The sequence below is a fragment of the Hyperolius riggenbachi genome, chromosome 8 (assembly GCF_040937935.1).
Source record: "Hyperolius riggenbachi isolate aHypRig1 chromosome 8, aHypRig1.pri, whole genome shotgun sequence".
Lineage (NCBI taxonomy): Eukaryota > Metazoa > Chordata > Amphibia > Anura > Hyperoliidae > Hyperolius > Hyperolius riggenbachi.
The window spans coordinates 4,546,570-4,574,438 of NC_090653.1; the positions used below are offsets into that span (position 1 = coordinate 4,546,570).

The 27,869-nt window shown below is 48.5% G+C and overlaps 1 protein-coding gene across 4 annotated transcripts in view; it reads left to right on the top strand.

Annotated features, from left to right (window-relative positions):
- Positions 1-27,869, top strand: part of DIAPH2 (diaphanous related formin 2) — a 1,596,586-nt gene that overhangs the window by 809,021 nt on the left and 759,696 nt on the right. For all 4 annotated transcript variants that reach the window (XM_068249979.1, XM_068249980.1, XM_068249981.1 and 1 more), the window contains 2 exons: positions 24,113-24,214; positions 26,297-26,391. In XM_068249979.1, the coding sequence (XP_068106080.1) occupies positions 24,113-24,214; positions 26,297-26,391 (197 nt within the window). The remainder of the gene's footprint in view (positions 1-24,112; positions 24,215-26,296; positions 26,392-27,869) is intronic.

Genomic DNA, 27,869 nt, shown 5'->3' on the forward strand with positions numbered 1-27,869 from the left:
GTATACTTTTTTTGGCAGTTGGACGAAGCAACTGCCATTTACTAAGTGCTTTTAAAAATAAACAAATCCCTGTGAACCCCCCACAAGAAGATAAGCTAGTCCAAAATCTGTTGGTAATGTCAGCTTTCTACTACCTACTGTAAGAGACAGGACTACAGGAGAAAAGTAATTTATGGCTCATTTTACTCTGGAAGAAATGTCCTTCTTATTTGTATGTGTTTACATGTTTTTAAAATTTTAAGACTTTTGTGACAGAAGTCCTTTAAGTGATGGGAAGCCTCTGGGCGGCCATGATGTTTGTTTTGGCACTTCCATACTGAGGCACAGGACGTGTGGGTGTGGGGAAGGATCTTGGCTGCCAGGCAATTGAGGGGAGAAAGCTACGGCAGGTATTTCTTCAGGAATAAATTGCGAAGCAGTGAACTTCGGCGCGCGGCGCTCAACGCCAAGGCTGGGCGCCGTCATAGCAGCAATGCAGCGCCGTGCTCCCCGCATAAGAGTCATTCAGGGATCCAGCGATCGGCAAACCCCAATTACTCGGAGGAGGAATAGTATTTAATGCTGCCGGGGAGTCGTCATTCAGCTCACCCTGCGCCCAACTCACCGGCGGACGAAGAACTCATACACATAAACTGGGGTGGAGTGCCCTCAGCCAATGCCACACACATCACATGGTTATTACCTCTGCTGAGGATCTATCGTGTGTACAGAGGCCTCACCCAATCGCCCCACACTCGCCTCGGCCGCGCACACACCGTCATTAGCCAGGCTGCAGAGCATCTCAAGATGATGAGCTTGGCTTGCGGCGCATAATACCGGGTAAATGGCCAGCGACAAGAGGCAGGACGATCGGACGCGGCCAATATGCGTATTTGCAGCAGAGGAGCCGCACCCCTCGCTCACCACGGCCGTGCACACACCGTCATTAGCCGTGGAGCATCTGGAGATGATGGACTTGGCTTGCGCCGCACGTTACAGAGTAAATGGCCAGCGACAAGAGGCAGGACGATCGGACGCGGCCAATATGCGTATTCACGGCATAAATAAATTCTGCAGAGAGTAATCAGCGCTAGCTGGAATCGAGAAGCGGTAATGGGCAATGCTTAATATCCAAACCACTGGCAATCTCATCGGCATACAAATAGACTTCCTCTCCAGACACGCCGCGTCTTCGCCTTTCACTAATGACGTATCGCCACGCACGCCTGACTTTACTCGCGCTCCCAGGGAGACATTCGCTTAACGAACAGCTCCTTCATTATTACTTCATTACTGCTTACTGTAGTGGATCCCTGCGCCATAAAGCACTGATAAACGACGCAGCCTCACCGCCAACGCTGCGGGGTCAGGTGATCGGAATATGTCTCTCCTTACCGTCCCCCCAGATCTGATCCCTGCTTACTGTAGTGGATCCCTGCGCCATAAAGCACTGATAAACGACGCAGTCTCACCGCCAACGCTGCGGGGTCAGGTGATCAGAATATGTCTCTCCTTACCGACCCCCCAGATCTGATCACTGCTTACTGTAGTGGATCCCTGCGCCATAAAGCACTGATAAACAACGCAGTCTCACCGCCAACGCTGCGGGGTCAGGTGATCAGAATATGTCTCTCCTTACCGACCCCCCAGATCTGATCCCTGCTTACTGTAGTGGATCCCTGCGCCATAAAGCACTGATAAACGACGCAGCCTCACCGCCAACGCTGCGGGGTCAGGTGATCAGAATATGTCTCTCCTTACCGACCCCCCAGATCTGATCCCTGCTTACTGTAGTGGATCCCTGCGCCATAAACCAGTGATAAACGACACAGCCTCACCGCCAACGCTGCGGGGTCAGGTGATCGGAATATGTCTCTCCTTACCGACCCCCCAGATCTGATCCCTGCTTACTGTAGTGGATCCCTGCGCCATAAAGCACTGATAAACGACGCAGTCTCACCGCCAACGCTGCGGGGTCAGGTGATCGGAATATGTCTCTCCTTACCGACCCCCCAGATCTGATCCCTGCTTACTGTAGTGGATCCCTGCGCCATAAAGCACTGATAAACGGCGCAGCCTCACCGCCAACGCTGCGGGGTCAGGTGACAGCCCCCCCCCTCTGCAGATCCTCCCCCCAGATCTAAAGCCTTGTACACACAGGAAGGAGAAATCATTGTCATCTACATCGTTTAACGATCACACCGGAAAATGATTGCTCATTGTTCATTTCCCCTGTCCCTCCCATTATCCTGATCACATGACAGTACAGTGATGTCACTCTTTAGTCCTGGCCAGTGGCATAGCTAAGGGCTGGTTCAGACGGGCGTTTTTGTGGCGTTTAACGCAGCGTTTCAGACGCAGCGTTTTTTGGGATCTACTGCCATCCCATGCAAGTGAATGGGAGCGTTTAGAGCTGGCTTTTGCAGGCTTTCATGGAAGCCTGGCAGTAGATCGCAGCGTTGCGTCTAGTCTCAAAAGCAACATGCTGCTTTCAGAGGCAGTAAACGCCAGGAAACAATAGCAGAGACCAGAACTGCAAGCCTTGAACGCTTTTCAAAAGCTTTCAAAAGCTAGCTTTTAAACGCTGGCGTTTGAACGCAATGCCAAGCAAAAGCTCAGCAAACGCCCGTGTGAACCAGCCTTAAGGAGCTGTGGGCCCCGATGCTAGTTTTACATTGGGGCCCCCCAAGCATTCTATAGATAACAATTGATACGGCGCACCAAAACCTGCCAATGGCAACTACAGTGTCAGAGGTGCAGGAAGAGGATGGGGAGCAGCTTGTTACTGATTACCCCCAAGCACTCTATACATAGCAATCCCTGCCAATGGCAACTACAGTGTCAGAGGTGCAGGAAGGGGATGGGGAACAGCTTGTTACTGATTACCACTGTTCAAAGTATCTATAGAAGTGATTATTATGAACACAGGACCAATAGAGAGCTAATACTGTAGTTGAAGGAGGGTCCTTCGGGGCCCCTCTGGCCCAAGGGCCCCGATGCGGTCGCTACCTCTGCACCCCCTATTGCTACGCCCCTGGTTCTGGCCCCTTCCCATTACCCTAATCATTTGACATCAGTGATGTCACTCTTTTGTCCTGGCTCCTCCCATTATCCTGCTCACATAACAGCACAGTGATGCCGCTCTTGAGTCCTGACCCTCCCATTACCCTAGTCATATGACATCACCGTGATGTCACTCTTTAGTCCTGTCCCCTTCCCATTACCCAAACCCTATGACATTTCGCGGTGCTGCCGTGTGCCGTAGCCGGGGTAGATGGAGCGTGACCATAAGGCAGCCTTCACAATCGTGATTTCGCCGCACATTCTGTGGAAGTCAATGGAAACTCATATTTCTGTTGTATTGTGAAATTGTGTTTAATTTTCATACAACTTGCATTATAAATTCCCGCTTCGCATGCAAATTCCTGCTGGCTTCCATGCGCTCCTCTGATAGAATGCGTCCAATAAAAACCGTGTTCCGTGTGTGGACACATTGGCCTCGCTCTATAAAAGGCTGTGTGATAATAAAATCTGGATGTTAAAATACCACATTTAGTATTTTAGACTTTTGTTTGCTAATTCATAAAAACATACACAGGTGCGATAGAAGTTTACCAACAGCAGAGCGACAGCAGAGCAGTGTGGGGTGTCTCTGTGCTGTTCCCTGCAGCCAGTGAGGGCGTGTGGGGTGTCTCTGTGCTGTTCCCTGCAGCCAGTGAGGGCGTGTGGGGTGTCTCTGTGCTGTTCCCTGCAGCCAGTGAGGGCGTGTGGGGTGTCTCTGTGCTGTTCCCTGCAGCCAGTGAGGGCGTGTGGGGTGTCTCTGTGCTGTTCCATGCTGTTCCCTGCAGCCAGTGAGGGCGTGTGGGGTGTCTCTGTGCTGTTCCATGCTGTTCCCTGCAGCCAGTGAGGGCGTGTGGGGTGTCTCTGTGCTGTTCCATCCTGTTCCCTGCAGCCAGTGAGGGCGTGTGGGGTGTCTCTGTGCTGTTCCATCCTGTTCCCTGCAGCCAGTGAGGGCGTGTGGGGTGTCTCTGTGCTGTTCCATGCTGTTCCCTGCAGCCAGTGAGGGCGTGTGGGGTGTCTCTGTGCTGTTCCATCCTGTTCCCTGCAGCCAGTGAGGGCGTGTGGGGTGTCTCTGTGCTGTTCCCTGCAGCCAGTGAGGGCGTGTGGGGTGTCTCTGTGCTGTTCCCTGCAGCCAGTGAGGGCGTGTGGGGTGTCTCTGTGCTGTTCCCTGCAGCCAGTGAGGGCGTGTGGGGTGTCTCTGTGCTGTTCCATGCTGTTCCCTGCAGCCAGTGAGGGCGTGTGGGGTGTCTCTGTGCTGTTCCATGCTGTTCCCTGCAGCCAGTGAGGGCGTGTGGGGTGTCTCTGTGCTGTTCCATCCTGTTCCCTGCAGCCAGTGAGGGCGTGTGGGGTGTCTCTGTGCTGTTCCCTGCAGCCAGTGAGGGCGTGTGGGGTGTCTCTGTGCTGTTCCATGCTGTTCCCTGCAGCCAGTGAGGGCGTGTGGGGTGTCTCTGTGCTGTTCCATCCTGTTCCCTGCAGCCAGTGAGGGCGTGTGGGGTGTCTCTGTGCTGTTCCATGTTGTTCCCTGCAGCCAGTGAGGGCGTGTGGGGTGTCTCTGTGCTGTTCCATCCTGTTCCCTGCAGCCAGTGAGGGCGTGTGGGGTGTCTCTGTGCTGTTCCATCCTGTTCCCTGCAGCCAGTGAGGGCGTGTGGGGTGTCTCTGTGCTGTTCCATGCTGTTCCCTGCAGCCAGTGAGGGCGTGTGGGGTGTCTCTGTGCTGTTCCATGCTGTTCCCTGCAGCCAGTGAGGGCGTGTGGGGTGTCTCTGTGCTGTTCCATGCTGTTCCCTGCAGCCAGTGAGGGCGTGTGGGGTGTCTCTGTGCTGTTCCATCCTGTTCCCTGCAGCCAGTGAGGGCGTGTGGGGTGTCTCTGTGCTGTTCCATCCTGTTCCCTGCAGCCAGTGAGGGCGTGTGGGGTGTCTCTGTGCTGTTCCATGCAGCCAGTGAGGGCGTGTGGGGTGTCTCTGTGCTGTTCCATGCAGCCAGTGAGGGCGTGTGGGGTGTCTCTGTGCTGTTCCCTGCAGCCAGTGAGGGCGTGTGGGGTGTCTCTGTGCTGTTCCATCCTGTTCCATGCAGCCAGTGAGGGTGTGTGGGGTGTCTCTGTGCTGTTCCATGCAGCCAGTGAGGGCGTGTGGGGTGTCTCTGTGCTGTTCCATGCTGTTCCCTGCAGCCAGTGAGGGCGTGTGGGGTGTCTCTGTGCTGTTCCATCCTGTTCCCTGCAGCCAGTGAGGGCGTGTGGGGTGTCTCTGTGCTGTTCCATGCTGTTCCCTGCAGCCAGTGAGGGCATGTGGGGTGTCTCTGTGCTGTTCCATGCTGTTCCCTGCAGCCAGTGAGGGCATGTGGGGTGTCTCTGTGCTGTTCCATCCTGTTCCCTGCAGCCAGTGAGGGCGTGTGGGGTGTCTCTGTGCTGTTCCATCCTGTTCCCTGCAGCCAGTGAGGGCGTGTGGGGTGTCTCTGTGCTGTTCCATGCAGCCAGTGAGGGCGTGTGGGGTGTCTCTGTGCTGTTCCATGCAGCCAGTGAGGGCGTTACAATAGTAAGTGGTATCCCGGATATCTGCTTGTTTGTTGTACTTGCCTCTGCTTCCTCTGAATCTGTCTGTTAGTCTTTCTTAACATTTTATTTAATTGCCACAGCTTAGAAGAACTTCCAGGAGACATTACACATGCCCTGCTTAGGTGAGTTCCCCACTAGCTCCTCCACATCTTCATACAGGAACCTAAAATGTTAAACGGCCGAAGGGGGCAGAGGAGACCTGTTTTGTTCCATCTCTCTCTGCTCGCTGCCTGGGGGGTGGAAAAGCTGAAGGCATCACAAGTGGATCATCGGGACTTGCAGGAGACAGGGGCGGTCCCTGTTGGCTCTGCTCCCGTCTGTCGTAGCTCTCTCTGCTTCCGCTCTGATTTCACCACACCAGAGGTGCCGGTAAAACTTCTGGACTTTACCGCATGTTGTAGGCTTCATGAATTGACATTTACTGACGTGTTGAGGTAATTACCGCTCAAGTCGGTAATTTTCCTTACTGCTCGGGAATGTCAGCTTTTCATGCGGTAACAGCTTTTATGAAAGGACACTTTGCTAAGTGCTCTGTAAAGTCAGCTGTTTTCTGCATTACCGAATGAGGTAATGCTTTATGAATCAAGGCCATAGCGTGCAGAGAAATGTGTGTGTGTGTCTGGCCTGTATATCCTCTGTGTTCCGGAGACCTTCCTGCTGTCACACTGTGTCCTTGTTGCATCATCCGACTGACAGAGGAACACCTGAGACTGACTCCAAGCAGGTGCTACCAAGAGTCCATGCAAGGCAAAGTCACCTGTCACCTGCTGGGGTCCCCCTCCCCCGCTGCATAAAACACACACTGTATACACACAGTATAAACACACTGTACACACACTGTATATACACACACACACACACACACACACACACACACACACTGTATAAACACAGTATACACACACTGTATACACACACACACACACACGCACGCACGCACGCACAGGCATAAACACACACACACACACTGTACACACACAGTATACACACACTGTACACAGACACATACACACACTGTACACACACACACACACACACAGTACACACACACACACACACACACACACACACACACGAACACACACTGTCCATACACAGTATAAACACACTGTACACACACACACACACACACACACACACACACACACACACACACACACACACACACCACACACACACTGTACACACACACACCACACACACACACGAAAACACACTGTACACACACACACTGTCCATACACAGTATAAACACACTGTACACACACTGTACACACACTGTACACACACTGTACACACACACACTGTACACACACACTGTACACACACTGTACACACACACACACACACTGTACACACACTGTACACACACACACACACTGTACACACACTGCACACACACACACACACACACACACACACACACACACACACACACACACACCACACACACTGTACACACACACACCACACACACACACACACACACTGTACACACACTGTACACACACACACACTGTACACACACTGTACACACACACACACACTGTACACACACACACACACACACACACACACACACCACACACACTGTATACACACACACACACCACACACACACACCACACACACTGTATACACACAGACACACACACACACACACTACACACACACTGTACGCACATCCACAAACACAATGTATACACACACCACCCCCCACACACAGACAGACACACACACACACCATTCCCCCACACACACTGTATGGAACTTTCCCTTAATATTATATCCACCAGCAGACCCAAGTCTGTTTAAAAACGGGCTCTAGAGTCTGTGTTTTTCGCCGCCGCCTGCCGCAAGTACACCCGCACACGCCCGACTGGATCCCTGGCCCCGTCCTCCTGTGTGTGAGAGGCTGGGTTTGTGCTGTGCACATGCGCAGTAGCAAAAAAGCACAGACCCAGCTACACTGCGACAACTGTCCCTGCTGTACGCAGGGACAGATGCCTATTATTATATAGGATGATGGGTCCTCCGCCTCCTGGTTCCTCTATTATGGCACCTGGTAACTTTGTTGGGCTTACTGCGCACGCACGGCCTGGTCTCGCATCGCACAGGCGCAGAAAGCTTCTGGCCGCAGGAGCGCACACGGCCGCACTGCGCTGACTGCCCGAAGTTATCAGGAGGATTGCGGAGGATTCAGGGCCAAACAACTCAACACCACACAAGTGACCCCCCCCTTTTCTGCCCACCAACACCGTTTTCTGATCCCTGCCAGCATGTCTATTTTTTTATTTTTTTTATAATTATTATTTATTTTAATATATATGTATATATATATATTTTATAAATATGAAAACATTTTTAAATTTTATTTTAACCCCACTCTCCCTCCCCCGCTAGGCTATGACAGCGGATCGCTCCTGCGTGTCTCGGGGGACAGCCGTGTCACAGTTATCCCCAGTACAGCGGTGCCATAGATCGCAGCGCTGTACATGTAAATAGACGGTGGTTTTGCCGTCTAACAGTCCCCTCGCATCGATTGCCACTGGGAGACTGAGGATGGAGCGGAGCTCCGTCATTCCAGCGGGGATACGCGCGTATTCGGTGCGCATGATCCCCTGCTATCTCCGCCCTTAGGACTTCACGCGTGGAGCGGTCCTGGGGCTGCTGCCGCGTTCACGCCAAGCGGCGTGGAGCGGTCGGCAAGCAGTTAAACTGCAATGTGATGCCTAGTGGGAGGGGCAATATAGTGACATCATCCCACTCTGCTTGGATCTAGAAGCAAAGAGGAGGCGTGTTCTAGACTGGATGTGGTTTCTTTACTACCCTGTAAAAGCGATCAGTCACAAGACTGAAGGAAACGCCACATGTAGTGGTCAGGTGGTTTCCGTCACACAGATGAGCGTTACATGATGGGACGGAACACTTGGGATATATTTCCCCGTAATTCTCCTCTAAAGGACGCCAGAACTGAGAAACATATGGAGGCTGCCATATTTATCTAAACAATGCACAATGCCTGGCTGTCCTGCTGATCCTCTGCCTGTAATACTTTTAGCCATAGCCCCTGAACAAGCATGCAGCAGATCAGGTGCTCTGACTGAAGTGTGGCTGGATTGGCTGCATGCTTGTTTCAGGTGTGTGATTCAGACATTACTGCAGCCCAACAGATCAGCAGGGCTTCCAGGCAACTGGTATTGTTTAACACAAAGTATATATGGCAGCCTCCATATCCCTCTCACTTGAGAGGTACTTTAAAGGATGACTGTAGTGAAAAGAATATGAAGGCTGCCAAATGTATTTCCTTTTAAACAATGCACATTGCCTGGCAGCCCTGCTGATCTCTTTGGCTGCAGTAGTGTCTGAATCACACTAGAAACAAGCATGTAGCTAATCTTTTAAGATCTGACAATGTCAGAAACAGCTGATCTGCTGCATGCTTGTTCAGGGGCTTTGGCTAAGAGTATTAGAGCCAGAGAATCAGCAGGGCTGCCAGGGAACTGGTATTGCTTAAAAGGAAAGACATATGGCAGCCTCCATACTCCTTTCACTTGAGGGCATGTCCTGTGTGATCGGCGGCCTGTTTTGCTGATTTTTGTGCTGCGTAATTAAAAGTGTCGGCGTAACAATTACTTGTCAGAACAGATTGCGGCGTGACCCCTCCCACGACCCCCTTTCCGATAAGAGGCGGAACAAAGCAAAGCTCGCGCTCATTATTTTATTTTAATAAACGTAATCTGTGATTAGTGAAGTCACACGGTTTCCGTAAAAGCGATATTCCGTATTCTGCCCAGCACATAGATGCTGCCTGTCATTTCACGCAATACCAGATGGCAATAAAGTTGCGTTTTTTCCAAGACCGGCGGGAGAGAAAGTGCGGTCGCACCTCTATGGAGCTTAATTTCGCCCTTCATGTTACGCAGCGCTTTCCGCCGCCGCCGCGCGCATTTCTAATAAAAACCTGTTCCTCCGATGCGGCTTCAAATGAACTTTTAACCATCTTGTGTCAGCATAATCCCCCCGGTGAATTAATCTGCTGGCTGTTTTTTTTACCGTTCTTTATGTAAATAGCAAGCTGTTGGGTTTCGCTGAGTGACAGGCCGGCGTTATACGCAGGTGTGGAGCGGAATGAGAATTTCAGGGGGAGAGGAACGCAGAAAGCCGTCCCAGCGAGCGCAGCGCTGCGAGGGCCCCCTCTGCCACATCTGCTCGCACCGCGGCGACGGCTGCTCTCTGTGAGTCGGGCGTGTGCTTTTCATTAACCAGTTATCTGCCTATTAAGGCGAATTGTTAATGAGCAGGTGTGGCGCAGCGCGTTGTATGATGCAGGTGCAGCGATCGCACATGTGGAACTTACACGCCATCTATCCGGAGACGCATCTAATTAGCTCTCTCGGCTATTTAGCAGTCAGTGTTGTTTAATCCATATTATTAGCATTTAATAACATGGGCTGTGCTAAGGAAGAGGGGGGATATCGTGTGGAGGGTGAGGCCTCCTCCAGCAGCGATCTGCCGGTCTGTCCATGTGTGGGGAGGACGTTCCAATTTGTCCTGTGTGTGAAGAGGACGTTCCAATTTGTCCCGTGTGTGAAGAGGACGGTCCAATTTGTCCCGTGTGTGGGGAGGACGTTCCGATCTGTCGGTGTGTGGGGAGGACGTTCCGATCTGTCCGTGTGTGGGGAGGACATTCCGATCTGTCGGTGTGTGAGGAGGACGTTCCAGTCTGTCCGTGTGTGAGGAGGACGTTCCGATCTGTCCTTGTGTGAGGAGGACGTTCCGATCTGTCCTTGTGTGAGGAGAACGTTCCGATCTGTCGGTGTGTGAGGAGGACGTTCCGGTCTGTCGGTGTGTGAGGAGGACGTTCCGATCTGTCCCATGTGTGGGGAGGACGTTCCAATCTGTCCCGTGTGTGGGGAGGACGTTCCGATCTGTCGGTGTGTGAGGAGGACATTCCGATCTGTCCCGTGTGTGGGGAGGACGTTCCGATCTGTCGGTGTGTGGGGAAGACGTTCCGATCTGTCGGTGTGTGAGGAGGACGTTCCGGTCTGTCGTTGTGTGAGGAGGACGTTCCGATCTGTCGTTGTGTGAGGAGGACGTTCCGATCTGTCCTTGTGTGAGGAGGACGTTCCGATCTGTCCTTGTGTGAGGAGGACGTTCCGATCTGTCCTTGTGTGAGGAGGACGTTCCGATCTGTCCTTGTGTGAGGAGGACGTTCCGATCTGTCGGTGTGTGAGGAGGACGTTCCGGTCTGTCGGTGTGTGAGGAGGACGTTCCGATCTGTCCCATGTGTGGGGAGGACGTTCCGATCTGTCCCGTGTGTGGGGAGGACGTTCCGATCTGTTGGTGTGTGAGGAGGACGTTCCGATCTGTCGGTGTGTGAGGAGGACGTTCCGATCTGTCCTTGTGTGAGGAGGACGTTCCGATCTGTCCTTGTGTGAGGAGGACGTTCCGATCTGTCCTTGTGCGAGGAGGATGTTCCGATCTGTCGGTGTGTGAGGAGGACGTTCCGGTCTGTCGGTGTGTGAGGAGGATGTTCCGATCTGTCCCATGTGTGGGGAGGACGTTCCGATCTGTCCCGTGTGTGGGGAGGACGTTCCGATCTGTCCCGTGTGTGGGGAGGACGTTCCGATCTGTCGGTGTGTGAGGAGGACGTTCCGATCTGTCGGTGTGTGAGGAGGAAGTTCCGATCTGTCCCGTGTGTGGGGAGGACGTTCCGATCTGTCCCGTGTGTGGGGAGGACGTTCCGATCTGTCCTGTGTGTGGGGAGGACGTTCCGATCTGTCGGTGTGTGAGGAGGACGTTCCGATCTGTCCCTGTGTGGGGAGGACGTTCCGATCTGTCCCTGTGTGGGGAGGACGTTCCGATCTGTCCCGTGTGTGGGGAGGACGTTCCGATCTGTCGGTGTGTGGGGAGGACGTTCTGATCTGTCCCGTGTGTGGGGAGGACGTTCCGATCTGTCGGTGTGTGAGGAGGACGTTCCGGTCTGTCGGTGTGTGGGGAGGACGTTCCGATCTGTCCCGTGTGTGGGGAGGACGTTCCGATCTGTCGGTGTGTGGGGAGGACGTTCTGATCTGTCCCATGTGTGGGGAGGACGTTCCGATCTGTCCCGTGTGTGGGGAGGACGTTCCGATCTGTCCCGTGTGTGGGGAGGACGTTCCGATCTGTCCCGTGTGTGGAGGACGTTCCGATCTGTCCCGTGTGTGGGGAGGACGTTCCGATCTGTCCCGTGTGTGGGGAGGACGTTCCGATCTGTCAGTGTGTGGGGAGGACGTTCCGATCTGTCCCGTGTGTGAGGAGGACGTTCTGATCTGTCGGTGTGTGGGGAGGACGTTCCGATCTGTCGGTGTGTGGGGAGGACGTTCCGATCTGTCCCGTGTGTTGGGAGAATGTTCCGATCTGTCCCGTGTGTGGAGGACATTCCGATCTGTCCGTGTGTTGGGAGAATGTTCCGATCTGTTCCCGTGTGTGGAGGACATTCCGATCTGTCCGTGTGTTGGGAAGACGTTCTGATCTGTCCCGTGTGTGGAGGACATTCCGATCTGTCCGTGTGTTGGGAGAATGTTCCGATCTGTTCCCGTGTGTGGAGGACATTCCGATCTGTCCGTGTGTTGGGAAGACGTTCTGATCTGTCCCGTGTGTGGAGGACATTCCGATCTGTCCGTGTGTTGGGAGAATGTTCCGATCTGTTCCCGTGTGCGGAGGACATTCCGATCTGTCCGTGTGTTGGGAAGACGTTTTGATCTGTCCCGTGTGTGGGGGATGTTCCTTATGTCCTTCGTAGCCCGACTTCCATTCCTCTTTCTTATTTTTGAGGTTTGATCGTGTATATATATATATATATATATATATATATATGTATGTGTGTATGTACGTATGTATATGTGTATGTATATATATATATATATATATATATATATATATATATATATATATATATATATATATATATATATATATATATATATATATATATATATATATATATATATATATATATATATATATATATATATATATATATATATATATATATATATATATATATATATACACATATACATACATGGATGATATATGAACTGTCTCAGCCACCCTAGCTGAACTTGTGAACTAAGAATTTACGATACCTCTGGGTCAATCCTAATACCAGGTCTGGGAGCAATAAAGTAAACAAGGATCCTTATCTTACCCCATTTAGATGGTCTGTTTGTATTAAGGCATCTTAATGATGTATTTAGGCTTGAAAAAAATATCTGTTTTTCCTTTTGATGTTGCATGTATATAAGCTGTCTGTACCACCAGCTTGCAAACTAACAGGATATAAACCTGACGAAGGCTGCAAGGCCGAAAGCTTGTTTATTCTTATTCATTTGTAGTTAGCCAATAAATGGTATCATCCTGATTTAAAACTTCTTGCTTTTACTGATGGCTAACACGGTACAATACCCTACTGCTACTACTATGCTTGAAGATACCGCAATGTACCGCACTTTCCTGGAACTAAAGAAAGACCTGAAGAAACTTGCACAACTGGACAGCGACATCTTTTTCTTGACTACATGCAAAAAGGAAAAACTTATACCTCAAGGACTAAGGATACAGAATCCCACCCTGCATACATACAATAGCAGGTTTGCAGAAGAAATCTGCAGGAGGAGCTCGGAGAGAATACGGAATAACCTTTTAAGAGTCTGCTATAACCGTAAGAGGATTACAAAGGATGAGATACAGAGCCTGAAACTGTCTCTGAATGATGACCACACTGGATATACATGGGATCAATTACAGACCTTCTATGTGAAACTACAGAGATTCCTAATTAACAACAAAAAGAAAAAACTTCAGAGACTTAGAATTAAGAGTGGACGCCTGGATGCACAAGCAGCAGAAAAAGAGCAACCCACAGGTGTAATGAATCTTTCCTCTTATCAGGCTACTGAAGCTGAAATGTCAGTACTCTTCAAAGGCCTGTCATTCTGCCCTGCGAGACCCATAGACAGGATTGCACTCTGTGGAGATATGGAGGAATTTTTCAGAAAGCTGCGACTCAAGGAACACTACCATGATAAGGAAGCCTGTGATACAATGGATAATGGACCAAAACGCACCAGATCTAAAAAGAAAAAAAAGAAAAAAAGATGGACCCCCAAAGAAGGAAAAAACCCGGCCCTGGATAAATACATAAACAAATTCAGACGCAGAATCTCTGACAGGATCCTGAGTAAAAGAAAGACACTGGCCCAGAACGTAACACCACAGGAGCGACAGGCCATCAGATCCCTTAAGGAGAATAAGGACATTATTATTAAACCAGCGGATAAAGGTGGTGCCATAGTCATAATGAACACCAGTGACTACATCCAGGAGGCACAAAGACAATTATCCAACACCGCTCACTATGCCAAATTACAGGGGGACCCCACAAAAGGCTACAGGATGGCACTTAATAGGATGTTTAACAGATTGCCTGCAAACATCAGACTACATGTAAGGACCCTTATCCCTGAAGAGCCTAGAACAGCCTGCTTTTACATGCTTCCCAAGATCCACAAAGAGGGAAACCCTGGCAGGCCCATAATCTCAGGGAGCGGAACTCTTACAGAGAACATCTCAGGGTGGCTGGAAAACATTTTGAAACCTCTTGTCTGTAAAAGACCCAGCTACTTACAGGATACCACCCACCTCCTGAACAAACTGTCAGCCATCGGCCCAGTACCTGAGGGAACCATACTGGCCACGATGGACGTGGAGTCCCTGTACACGAACATTCCCCATGATGATGGTATTGCGGCCTGCCGTAAATATCTTCAGGGTCAGGGCATACCTGTAAAGCCTATTACTGGACTGATCAAATTCATTCTCACTCATAATTATTTCACTTTTGGACAGGACCTCTATTTACAGCAGATGGGCGTGGCAATGGGTTCGCGATTCGCTCCACAGTATGCAAATCTATTCATGGCCAAAATCGAAGAGGAATACCTCAATGCATGTGGCATAAAACCCTTGGCCTACTTCCGCTTCATTGATGATATTTTAATCATCTGGTCCGCAAGTGAGGATGATCTTCTCCAGTTCCACAGGAACTTCAATGCCTTCCATCCTACAATCAAATTGAAACTTACCTACTCTCACACAGAGATTAACTTTCTGGACACCACCATATACATCAGGGGTAACAACATACAAACCTCTGTGTATCGCAAACCTACAGACCGTCCCACATACCTAAGATATGACAGTTTTCATCCCAAGCACATTAAGAACTCTATAATTTACAGCCAAGCTATAAGGTACAACCGGATTTGTTCTGACAGGATGGACAGAGACAAGCACCTGGATCACCTTAAGAACACTTTCATTAAACAAGGTTACAGTCCTCCCATGGCTGAGGCCCAAATCAGGAAAGCCAGCAACATCCCCAGGACTGAACTCCTGAAATATAAGCAAAACCAGAAAGAGGAACGTGTCCCTTTGGTTGTCACCTACAACCCACACCTGGAAATCTTAAGGAGGATTGCTAAGGAACTTCATCCCATTTTACACAAGGATCACAGACTGAGAACGATATTCCCTAAACCTCCACTCTTGTCATATCGGCAACCACACAATCTAAAACAGATGATTGTCAGGAGCTCTTTGAATAGGCCTCAACAAAACGGAACATCACCCTGCCGACAAAAAATATGTGGGACCTGCAGACACATTTACTCCACTGACAGGGTAACGATACCAGGTTCACAACAGGAGTACAGAATACAAGGTAAATTTTCTTGTGGGTCCACCAATCTGGTATATCTGATCATGTGTGCTAAATGCCCCAATGTTATGTACGTGGGAGAAACTGGACAAACTCTGCGCAAACGTATGAATGGACACAGGCACACTATTAATGATACCAAATCTGGACTCCCAGTTGCTACACACTTTCGGTCCAACGGACACAGCATGGATGATCTTCGTGTCACTGCCCTGAAGGGCGGCTTCAAAACGTCAAATGACCGATTAATAGCAGAAACAAAATTTATAAATTGTTTCAAAGCTGTGCAGAAGGGTCTGAATAAGGACAACAACTTTCTATATTGGTATGAGATGGATGATATATGAACTGTCTCAGCCACCCTAGCTGAACTTGTGAACTAAGAATTTACGATACCTCTGGGTCAATCCTAATACCAGGTCTGGGAGCAATAAAGTAAACAAGGATCCTTATCTTACCCCATTTAGATGGTCTGTTTGTATTAAGGCATCTTAATGATGTATTTATGCTTGAAAAAAATATCTGTTTTTCCTTTTGATGTTGCATGTATATAAGCTGTCTGTACCACCAGCTTGCAAACTAACAGGATATAAACCTGACGAAGGCTGCAAGGCCGAAAGCTTGTTTATTCTTATTCATTTGTAGTTAGCCAATAAATGGTATCATCCTGATTTAAAACTTCTTGCTTTTACTGATGGCTAACACGGTACAATACCCTACTGCTACTACATATACATACGTACATACACACATACATATATATATATAGTATATAGTGGGTTGCAAAAGTATTCGGACCCCTTGAAGTTTTCCACATTTTGTCACATTACTGCCACAAACATGCATCCATTTTATTGGAATTCCACGTCCTGTGGCGTCCCCGTGGCTGGGGTTGGAATGGAGGTGGCGCCCCCCGTGGTGGATGCGTGGATTGCAGTAGGCTCTGGGACATTCTCGGGGTTAGTGGTGTGTCATCAGATTCCAGCGACAGACAGGTGTGAGCAGCACAAGCCACTAACTTCCCAGCTGCAGGAAGACAACACGTTACAGGCAGTTGCATCAGCTGTGATCGCTGCTGGTAAACACGAGACTGCGATTATGGAGTGTGAGGTCATCGGTCCTTGTTCTGTTCCAGGCAGATAGACTTGTTTGCCCCACTCGTCTGTCTGTCTGGAGGCAAAATAGCTAACGCAACAAACCAGGTTTAAACACCTCGACTGGCTTTATTTTTTGTTTTTTTTTTAAGTACCGTAGTTGACATTTTTCAGAAACCCTTTTATATACAGAATCCGGCTTCTTCTTGCCTCTGGTTTCTGCCGCTCTGCATAAGACTAATAGATCGTAAACGAGACTTTAACAGTTCACAAAGCTTCTGTGTGGGAGAGTACTCCTTCCTTTCTTCCCAATGGCTCTGCACACCACCTGGAACTAATGGGGGGGGGGGGGGGGGGTACAGAGGCCCCAACTTCTGCTTATACAGGGGCTCCCGCCTCCAACGCAGGGGTTGTTCTGCCCACACCTGTTATGGGTGGGGGAGGGGGAGTCATGGTGGCCACACTGGACAACTTGCCCGCCCTTTCTCCCACTATCTGGGTGTGCCCTGGCAGGTGAGGGGCGGTGCACAGTTCAGGCTCCTCCCTCATCTCTAGGAGTGTATGTGAACAGTTTCTGTGGGTTTGGTGGTGGGAGGGGCTAGAGGGATTTCTGACCTGATCTTTCAGCATCGTGTCAGTTATACTTTGGTGTCACAGAGCGTAGCGTAGGGGATGTCTGCAGCACTTTTCAAAGCTCAGGATCTGATCATTGGCTATTGTATTCAGGCTGGACTATAACCTATCACTGGTGCGACTCTTTAAAGTGGACCTGAACTCTTGCACAGGACAGATGGAAAACACAGAGAAATGCACCCTGTATGTATTTAGAGAGTTTAGCCTGTCTAATTCCCCCTCATCTGTGACTAATCACATGTTGTAATCATATCTCTCCCCTGTGTCACCTGACTGCCACGCCAGATAAGCTCATTTGAAAGCATCGGCTGTTAATAAAATGTCTGTTTCCGCGAAAGCAGGAAGTAGACATACTGCAGATTTATTGCAGGATTTGTATCGGCTGTAACAAAGAAATATTTTTCTGTAAAGGTTATTATGCTGTTGCTTATATTTTGGAGCAGAGAGGAAGTTCTGAGTTCTGATTTGGAGAATTTTTATGTAATTAATACACCTTCCAGGGCAGGTGAGATTGCGCGGCATCCTTCCAGGGCAGGTGAGATTGCGCGGCATCCTTCCAGGGCAGGTGAGATCGCGCGTAGTCCTTCCAGGGCAGGTGAGATCGCGCGTAGTCCTTCCAGGGCAGGTGAGATCGCGCGTAGTCCTTCCAGGGCAGGTGAGATCGCGCGTAGTCCTTCCAGGGCAGGTGAGATCGCGCGTAGTCCTTCCCGGGCAGGTGAGATCGCGCGGCGTCCTTCCCGGGCAGGTGAGATCGCGCGGCGTCCTTCCCGGGCAGGTGAGATTGCGCGTAGTCCTTCCAGGGCAGGTGAGATTGCGCGTAGTCCTTCCAGGGCAGGTGAGATCGCGCGGCGTCCTTCCAGGGCAGGTGAGATCGCGCGGCGTCCTTCCCGGGCAGGTGAAATCGCGCGGCGTCCTTCCCGGGCAGGTGAGATCGCGCGGCGTCCTTCCCGGGCAGGTGAGATCGCGCGGCGTCCTTCCCGGGCAGGTGAGATCGCGCGGCGTCCTTCCAGGGCAGGTGAGATTGCGCGGCGTCCTTCCAGGGCAGGTGAGATTGCGCGGCGTCCTTCCAGGGCAGGTGAGATTGCGCGGCGTCCTTCCAGGGCAGGTGAGATTGCGCGGCGTCCTTCCAGGGCAGGTGAGATTGCGCGGCGTCCTTCCAGGGCAGGTGAGATTGCGCGGCGTCCTTCCAGGGCAGGTGAGATTGCGCGGCGTCCTTCCAGGGCAGGTGAGATTGCGCGGCGTCCTTCCAGGGCAGGTGAGATCGCGCGGCGTCCTTCCAGGGCAGGTGAGATTGCGCGGCGTCCTTCCAGGGCAGGTGAGATCGCGCGGCGTCCTTCCAGGGCAGAGCATTCTGGCGTGTCAGCGGTTAAACCAGCCGCCTCTGTTTTCTTGTTGTTCCCTCCAAAGATCACAGGAGGGAATTGAGCATGGAGTCATTCTTCTTGATATGTCGGCGCGGAGCTCCCGTGTCGCACTTAGTCATACGGCGGAGGATGATAGAGTGCCGGGGCCGATCGGCAGAGCTTCTCTCCGCGCCATAAAGAAATCAGCCACTCCATCCTCAACTTTGCTTGTAAACTTCCTAACCACCAAAATTGCTGATATTTCCCGTAACGGCCGCATGTCCCGGCTTGCCGGAGAGGCGCGGCGGATACTTTATGGCGGCGGATGTCAAAGTAGTGCCCATATTTCCTGACCAGCGGGGAGGAGGAACGGGGCCTCTGTCTATGGCCTCTTACTCAAAACTCTGCTGACTTGTCTGGTTTTCTGACGTCGCAGTAATTAAAGGATGATTCTACATCTAACATACACAAAACAGCTCTGCCTCCCGTTCAGTTGTGCATTTATAGCCTAATATTGGCTATGTACCCTTGTATTCCTGTGACAACCCGAGAAAGGGCCTGCTGACCTAAAAGCACCAGAGGAAGGACAATAGGCCAAAACGTTGTGCCACATCTATGGGCTGAGGAAGGACAATATGCCAAAACGTTGTGCCACATCTATGGGCTGAGGAAGAACATGCCAAAACGTTGTGCCACATCTATGGGCTGAGGAAGAACAACATGCCAAAACGTTGTGCCACATCTATGGGCTGAGGAAGGACAATAGGCCAAAACGTTGTGCCACATCTATGGGCTGAGGAAGGACAATAGGCCAAAACGTTGTGCCACATCTATGGGCTGAGGAAGAACAGGCCAAAACGTTGTGCCACATCTATGGGCTGAGGAAGAACAGGCCAAAACGTTGTGCCACATCTATGGGCTGAGGAAGGACAATAGGCCAAAACGTTGTGCCACATCTATGGGCTGAGGAAGAACTACAGGCTGAATGTTATGCTGCATCTATTGCCTTATCTCAATCACACAGAAAATATGAATAAGGTACTCGCGTTGTCACACCACAGATGTGGTATAAAAAGATATGATAATTAAAGTGAGGCGAGTGGTGGGACTTACCTCCAGGAAAACATCGACTGTTCAAATAAAACGTTTCTTATAGCTCAAAAACAGTGTGTTTCGTGGGAATACAAACATACTTCACCACACTTATCACAAGAGGAACAGCCCAGTGATGAGTCGTCATCCTGCTATCCTCTCCTGTAATCTGTCTCACACTGCTTATCTATGCAGCAGCACCTGATTGGCTCACAACGTAGCCCCTCCCTCCGTGTGTGAGGGGAGGGAGTGCAGAGAGCAGCGTGAAGCTGATATAATAGTACGAAAGAGTTTTTATTAAATGTGTTTTAAAAATATGTTTTAGCAGTCTATAGTGAACACATTATTGGAGGATAACTTTCTATATTTACTAAAATTTCCGCTCCAAATCACAGCAATAAATCTTCTCAGAGGGTAAAACAAAAAAGAAGGAAAGTTGTAAAAAAAATCAGTCACCAGAAGGAGCCCAGCTGAATAATTGAATGCCAGGCTCTGTGGGCGGGCCTACTGCTTGGATCTGTCATTAGGTCAATTCAAGGGGCAGGGCAAGGGTCATAAAGGGGTGGAGCACAAAGCCTTGCCTGCATTTGTGGGCACTGTAGGCCATACTGCCCCTCAGCTCATTGTATTTGTCTTTTTCATACTGCAAGGGGCGGGCACATCCAGAAAGGGGTGGGGCAAGAGGTCTGCCTGGTAAGATTTCAGCCTGCAGCTCTGGAAGTCTTTCCTGCAGAATAGAGCTGTTCAAGGGGCTCCTGACTAGATCTGACATATTGTAAAGCAGTATTGTTCTGGATTTTGGTTTCTGTCCCAGTGACAGGTCCTCTTCATGTGTCCCCAGCATAGGATTAGCACCATTCAGTCATGTATATGATCTGCTCACAGGTGATTTTATCATCGGAGATGCCAGGCTGTGTCGGACGGATTAATTTGGTCAGGCCCACAAAGGTTTACGGTACATAAGCGTCCTGTACCGCGGCGGTGAGTAAATGACCCTGGGAATGGCTGCAGTCACAGCGCCGGTGAGACGTCTGGTGGCGGACGGCGTTCATCGAGCCATGATTCATTCCTCCATGCCGGGCATTTGTCTGTCTGCGAGATTAACTGTCCCTCTAATGACAACAGAAGTGACAAGCCGGAATCTTTACTTTTTTTCTCAGAATAATTTTGTTTGTGGAGGAGGAATGTGGATTCCGGATGATTCTGCGATTCGCGGTCATTTTTCCTCATCCGGCCGCTCTTTATCTTCCCATACAGCAGCATTTAGCAGTGCCAATTTCTACAGCGGTTTGTCACCTGTCATGGGAAAGCCGTATGCTAGCCGGCACACCGATCAGCGCTACCTGACGGAAAAGAGATTTTTTTCCTGCTGCGTAAAAAGATGGCAGCCTTAAAGGACAACCCGGGGAAAACTTCTTCATAGATCGGTGCAGATCTTGGGGCAAAGATTGGGATTATAAACCTATTCCACTATTATAGTTATTTTTAGATGTAGTTTTGGATTATGTGTAGATCCTGTTTTGGGTGTTTATAGCTCCCTGGAGTCCTCTGACTGGGAGGAGTTCATCATTTCCTGTCTAAACAGGATGTGAGGTAATTTCCCCAAGAGCAGTAAAGGTGACACAATAGAAACAAACCAAAATGGCAACTTTAGAGGCCTTGATAAGTATGGCATTTGGCATTATTTCATCTGGAGGCAATTCTTGAAGAAACAGCCAGAAGCAAAAAATAAATACACCACCAATCTGCTTTAAAGGGACACTCAAGTCAAACAAAAAAAATGAGTTTTACTCACCTAGGGCTTCCAATAGCCCCCTGCAGCTGTCCGGTGCCCTCGCCGTCTCCCTCCGATCCTCCTGGCCCCGCCGGCAGCCACTTCCTGTTTCGGTGACAGGAGCTGACAGGCTGGGGACGCGAGTGATTCTTTGTGTTCCCAGACACATTAGCACCCTCTATGCTGCTATATGGTATTTGATATATGCTATAGCAGCATAGATGGCGCTATTGTGGCCAGGAACGCCCAGGTGAGTAAAACTCATTTTTTTGACTTAAGTGTCCCTTTAAGGTACACCTGACCACGTTTTGGTGACAAATGTTTTCAATGCTTTTTTATTATCTGCACAATCCTCCCCCTCTTGCAGGATGGGTGGGGAGGAAGTGTCAGTATTTCTTCCTCTTTGCCTGTCATTAGTAACGCCCTTTGTACTTGCTGCTATTAGTTCCTATCTGCACAGTGTGCTGCGGAGCTGCGCTGTGTGCGATCTTGAGGTAGTTTAGCTGGGAACGTGTAGTAATAGATGTATTTGTACACTCGTTCTAAGCTAAATTACCCTAAGTGCACACACAGCAGAGCTCTGCAATGCACTGTGCTGATAGGAACTAATAGGAGGGGGTGTTACTGATGACTGGCAGAGAGGAGGAAGTACTGACACTTCCTCCCCGTCCATCCTCCACCTTCTGCTCCAGACAAAGATTTCGGCTGAACAGAATGGAGGGCGGGGCTGTGATGTATGTCACAGCACAGCAAAAAAAAAAAGTTTGCTGTTTTAAATGGGGGTCAAGGGTACTCTAAGCTCTTTTCCATTGGTGGCGTTTCTGTCTGATTTTCTTGCCTATCGCAAAGCCACGACCATTATTATGGTAATCTTTATCCACTGGTGCAAAAAAAAAACCCTGGTTTTTGGCCAAATGCAATTTGTGCAGCATTTTTTCTGTGTGCAATTTGGTCCAATCTTCCTTTCCTTTTCAGTCGCGCAGTGCGAATGTTAGAAACCCGCAGTAAAAAGAGAATAACGCCCACTTGTGATGTCAGTGGCGATTTTCAGTGAGGCCTCCAGGGTAGTATTGGACCTACTACTGGAGAGATAAGATCACTGTTAGCACAAATATCTGTAAATGTTACCGTTAGGTGTATTTTCCGCGTTTATTGCTGGGAACATCATGTGATCTAACGAGCGGAGATGCGTCTGCGTTGTCTACATACACCGTACAATCGCGCTACTTGTGTATGAGCAGTAAGACTCTAACCCTGTTAGTTATTATTTATGGTATTTCTTGGGATTATTTGCTTTCATTAAACGGTTGATTTTCGCTTATTTATTTGAATCCCGTCTTTACATTTTATGCGGCACGCACGCGCTGGCGGTGACAATAATGCGCTTCTCGTATCGCGCTTCGTAAAATGATTAACCCTCGCAGAATCGCTGAAGGACAAGCAAAGCGATATTATGCCAGAGGAGAACAGAGAGGTATTTGTTCACATTATGCTGCAGCCTTCACTTCAAGGGTAACGTTTACAAAATAAAAGCTTTGTCTTCATGCAGAATAGTGGTGTGCGCCGTTCTCTGTACATGAATAGGGGCGCAGTCATATCTCCCGCTCTGAAAGACGCGCAGAACTGCTGGGGGGGAGGGGGGGAGGGGTAAGCGATGGCTTGCGACAAGTGGCCACAAATTCAGCGGCCAACTAAATGCTGAACTCAGGTCAGGCTGATTTTTCCATTCAGTTTGGGCCCTTTTCCACTGCTGCTTGCTCTTCTGACCGCAATCGCCGTACAGCAGGTAAGCGCAAGCAGCATTTTTCACTAGTCCGATTGCGTCATTTAACCGTCAAGAACCGAGTGCGATGTTGGTGAGAATCGCATGAGCCAACGATTGCGTACGGGTGAAAAGTGAAGCGCACTAGTGGAAAATAAGCAATCGCGGTGCTCTAGCAATTGGCAAAACGGCAGCGATCAGCTTTTTGAAGCACATTGCAGCTGGTGGAAAGGGCCCTTACGGAGCAGGGGAACAACTATAACCAGGAATCTGAGAAAAAGCAAAGTTCAATCAACTCAGGCATGAACTAAGTTTGGTGGACAGATACGCTATTTGGCCCAGGGCTTGTGCAAAGGACTAGGGAACTTGATCTGCGTGTGAAGGAAAAAACGTTTTAGCCATTTATTTAGGAAAGGGTTCCTTACAGTAAGAGTGATTAAGATGTGGAATGCATTGCCACAGGAAGTAGTTATGGCAAATGTTATAACTGCGTTTAAGGGGGGCTTAGATGCTTTCCTTGCATTGAAAAACATACATGGCTATAATTACTAGTGTTAATTGATCCAGGGATTTTATCTGATTGCCATCTGGAGTCGGGAAGGAATTATTTCCCTTTTGGGGCTAATTTGACCATGCCTTGTAAGGGTTTTTCGCCTTCCTCTGGATCAACAGGGATATGTGAGGGTACAGACAGGTGTTGTACCTTATTTCCTGGTTGAACTCGAATGACATGTCTTTGTTCAACAAAAATAATTATGTAGATTTATATTAGAAATGTAACCTTTGGAACCTTGAGACCTGTCCTGCCAGGGACATTACCTGTCGCCAGACTGGGGTCTTCTAACTTTTCACTTCCTGCTTCCTGTGAAAGCTAAGTACCGCCTCCTCACATGCAGATCACACGGCTTTCACTACTATGCAGGGGGAGATGCATTCATATATTTATGTATTAGAAAGATGTGATTGTTCTCCAGAATTCACAGCTTTAGAAATTATATCACATTTTAGAGAATTACTTCCCTTTTTTTTCAATTTTTTTTATTTTAATTCTCTCTTTTTCGGTAGCTGTAAAGACAAAGGAGGAGGAGGAGGAGAAGAAGATGGTGTCTGCAAAGAAGAAAGTGAAGGAGCTGAGAGTCCTGGATGGCAAAGCGGCCCAGAATCTCTGTAAGTCCTACATCACATGATTTACTTATTATATCACATGATCTACTTATTATATCACTTGATGTACTACTTATATCACATGATCTACTTATTATATCACTTGATGTACTTATTATATCACATAGTTATTAAGATTTGGAAATTCAATTGACTTTGCCTAATCCATTCATATTTTTGTGCAATTATGTGTAATTTTGTGCCAACTTTGGCGTTTAATAGCGAAGCCCCATGAATGCTTTTGTCACCAAAATTTCCAGGTATGTTAAAGAGACTTTGAAGCCTTCTAAAAAGCATCTTTTTATTAGACATTTATATTTAGCAATATCAGCAGTGCTAAAACGCCGCATTACCGCAGCAGAACGATGTAATTGAACCCCCCCATATCCCCGGGGCAACATTCCACGACTTTCAAAGTCATTGATTTTGCTGCCTGCGGAGGCAGAGCTTAGCGCTGTAGCTCTGACTCTATTAGCGTCAATCACCACGCGGATCTCCGCCTCTCCCTGCCCCTCTCAGGGAAAGAAGACTGAGTGGGGCGGGGAGAGGTGGCGATCAGCGGGGATTGACGCTAATAGAGGCAAAGCTACAGTGCAAATATCTGCCTCTACCAGGAAATGCTTCCCGCATTTTCCCCCCGGGGATTTGGGGGGTTTAATAACATCGTTCTGCCGCGGGAATGTGGCGTTTTAGCATTGCTGATATTTCTAAAGATAAATGTCTAATAAAAACATGCTTTTTAGAAGGCTTCAGAGTCTCTTTAAGGGGAATAGTGAGAAAAGGTAAAAAATAAAATAAAATGCAGCAACATGCTATTTTACCAAATTAAAAAAACAAAAACAAAATCAAAACAAAACGTTTCCTTTAAAGAGACTCAGTAACAAAAATTGCATCCTGTTTTTTTATCATCCTACAAGTTCCAAAAGCTATTCTAATGTGTTCTGGCTTACTGCAGCACGTTCTACTATCACCATCTCTGTAATAAATCAACTTATCTCTCTCTTGTCAGACTTGTCAGCCTGTGTCTGGAAGGCTGCCAAGTTCTTCAGTGTTGTGGTTCTGTGATGCATCTCCCCCCTCCAGGCCCCTCTCTGCACACTGCCTGTGTATTATTTAGATTATGGCAGCTTCTCTCTTCTCTCTTATCTTTTACAAGCTGGATAAATCGTCCTTTGAGCTGGCTGGGCTTTCACATACTGAGGAATTACATACAGGCAGAGCTGTCTGCACTCTGCAGGAAGAAACAGCCTGACACTTCAGTGGAAGATAGCTGCAGGGGAAAGAAACACACAAATGATCTCTTGAGATTCAAAAGGAAGGGTGTATACAGCCTGCTTGTGTATGAATGTATTTTCTATGTGTGGACATACTGTACATCAACCTACTTCCTGTTTTGGTGGCCATTTTGTTTGTTTATAAACAAACTTTTTAAAACTGTTTTTAACCACTTTTAATGCGGCGGGGAGCGGCGAAATTGTGTCAGAGGGTAATAGGAGATGTCCCCTAACGCACTGGTATGTTTACTTTTGTGCGATTTTAACAATACAGATTCTCTTTAAATTTTTCAAATAGTTTTTGTTTTTCAAAAACCACACTTTTTTGTTGTTGAAAAATCTGTCTCTCACCTTGGATCCACTTATAACTGGGAGGGAGCAGGGATTTATTGGTCACTGGGAATCTATAATTTATATAATCTATAAATTAAGGTTGTTGATCCCTTTTTATTTAAAATAATTGTTTTAATAAAGGCACATGGCTAAATTCACGCGGGCAGTAAGTGCTGGCCGTTCCACATCCTTCCTGTCGGCAGGTGAGCGACGGCTAAACACAGATATGGGGGGGGGGGGGGCTCAGCGACGGTGGATGTTGGATTGGCATTGTATTTACTTTGCAGCATTACCCGCCGTCTCTTGATGGGTCTGTGCCATAATCAGCGCTTGTGTGATCCTGGCTTGTAAACAACTTCGCCTGAAATTTCAGGTTTTTTCACCTTTATGCAGTTATTAATGTCCTCGCTTGTATTTTTTATTTTTATTTAATATGCCAGATTTATGAAAGGCAATAACGTTGTGCTATTCCTTGCAGCGATCTTTCTGGGATCGTATCGGATGCCCTACGAGGAAATCAAGAATATCATTTTACAGGTGGATGAGGAGAAACTGTCGGAATCGCTGATCCAGGTGAGTCTCTGCGTGTAAAGTGCGCGATCCGTAACATATCACAATATCCAATAAAGTGTAAAGTGTGCGATCCGTAACATATCACAATATCCAATAAAGTGTAAAGTGTGCGATCCGTAACATATTACAATCCTATATAATAAGCCCCCTGTGTCTCCTGTCCCGGCGTCCGTGCGTTTACGCTGCTGCACATGTGCAGTACAGACAGCTGTTGGGACAGGAGGACGGGGCCAGGAAGCCAGGCGGACGTGTGTGCGCACGGTGGGCGTGTGTGAGGGCGTGCGCACAGTGCGGGCGTGCACACATGCACGCTGACAGCGGTCACAGGGGCGGGAGGAGGTTGTGAGACAGACCTAGAGCCCGTTATATGAACAGGCTTAGGTCTACTAGTATCCAATAAAGTATAAAGTGCGCGATCCATAACATGATATTACAGTATCCAATACAATAACAATACGATGTGTGCATACGATGTGGTCGGTTTTCCTCGCTCACCGATCCTGGGGCGTGACCCTTTCCTGGCAGAGGTTATTTGCATTTCACATACCACCAATATGCTTGGCCAATAGCTAAACACACACAAAAAACAAAAACAAAAACAATAGTGCTAGTGCCCAGCTACAGAGTCACATGACACGGAAGCAGGGGTGTACCAAGCGACGGGTACGGAGGATCCTGTCCTATGGGGGGGGGGGGGGGGGGGCATTGGGGGAGCACAAACAATATAAAAATATTTAATACATTCACCACCTTTACTCTATGAAATAAAGCATAATATAATAGTAGCAGTAGGGTATTGTACCGTGTTAGCCATCAGTAAAAGCAAGAAGTTTTAAATCAGGATGATACCATTTATTGGCTAACTACAAATGAATAAGAATAAACAAGCTTTCGGCCTTGCAGCCTTCGTCAGGTTTACATCCTGTTAGTTTGCAAGCTGGTGGTACAGACAGCTTATATCCATGCAACATCAAAAGGGAAAACAGATATTTTTTTTCAAGCATAAATACGTCATTAAGATGCCTTGCGGCTTCAAAACGTCAAATGACCGATTAATAGCAGAAACAAAATTTATAAATTGGTTCAAAGCTATGCAGAAGGGTTTGAATAAGGACAACAACTTTCTATATTGGTATGAGATTGATGATATATGAACTGTCTCAGCCACTCTAGCTGAACTTGTGAACTAAGAATTTACGATACCTCTGGGTCAATCCTAATACCAGGTCTGTGAGCAATGGAGTAAACAAGGATCCTTATCTTACCCCATTTAGATGGTCTGTTTGTATTAAGGCATCTTAATGACGTATTTATGCTTGAAAAAAATATCTATTTTCCCTTTTGATGTTGCATGTATATAAGCTGTCTGTACCACCAGCTTGCAAACTAACAGGATGTAAACCTGACGAAGGCTGCAAGGCCGAAAGCTTGTTTATTCTTATTCATTTGTAGTTAGCCAATAAATGGTATCATCCTGA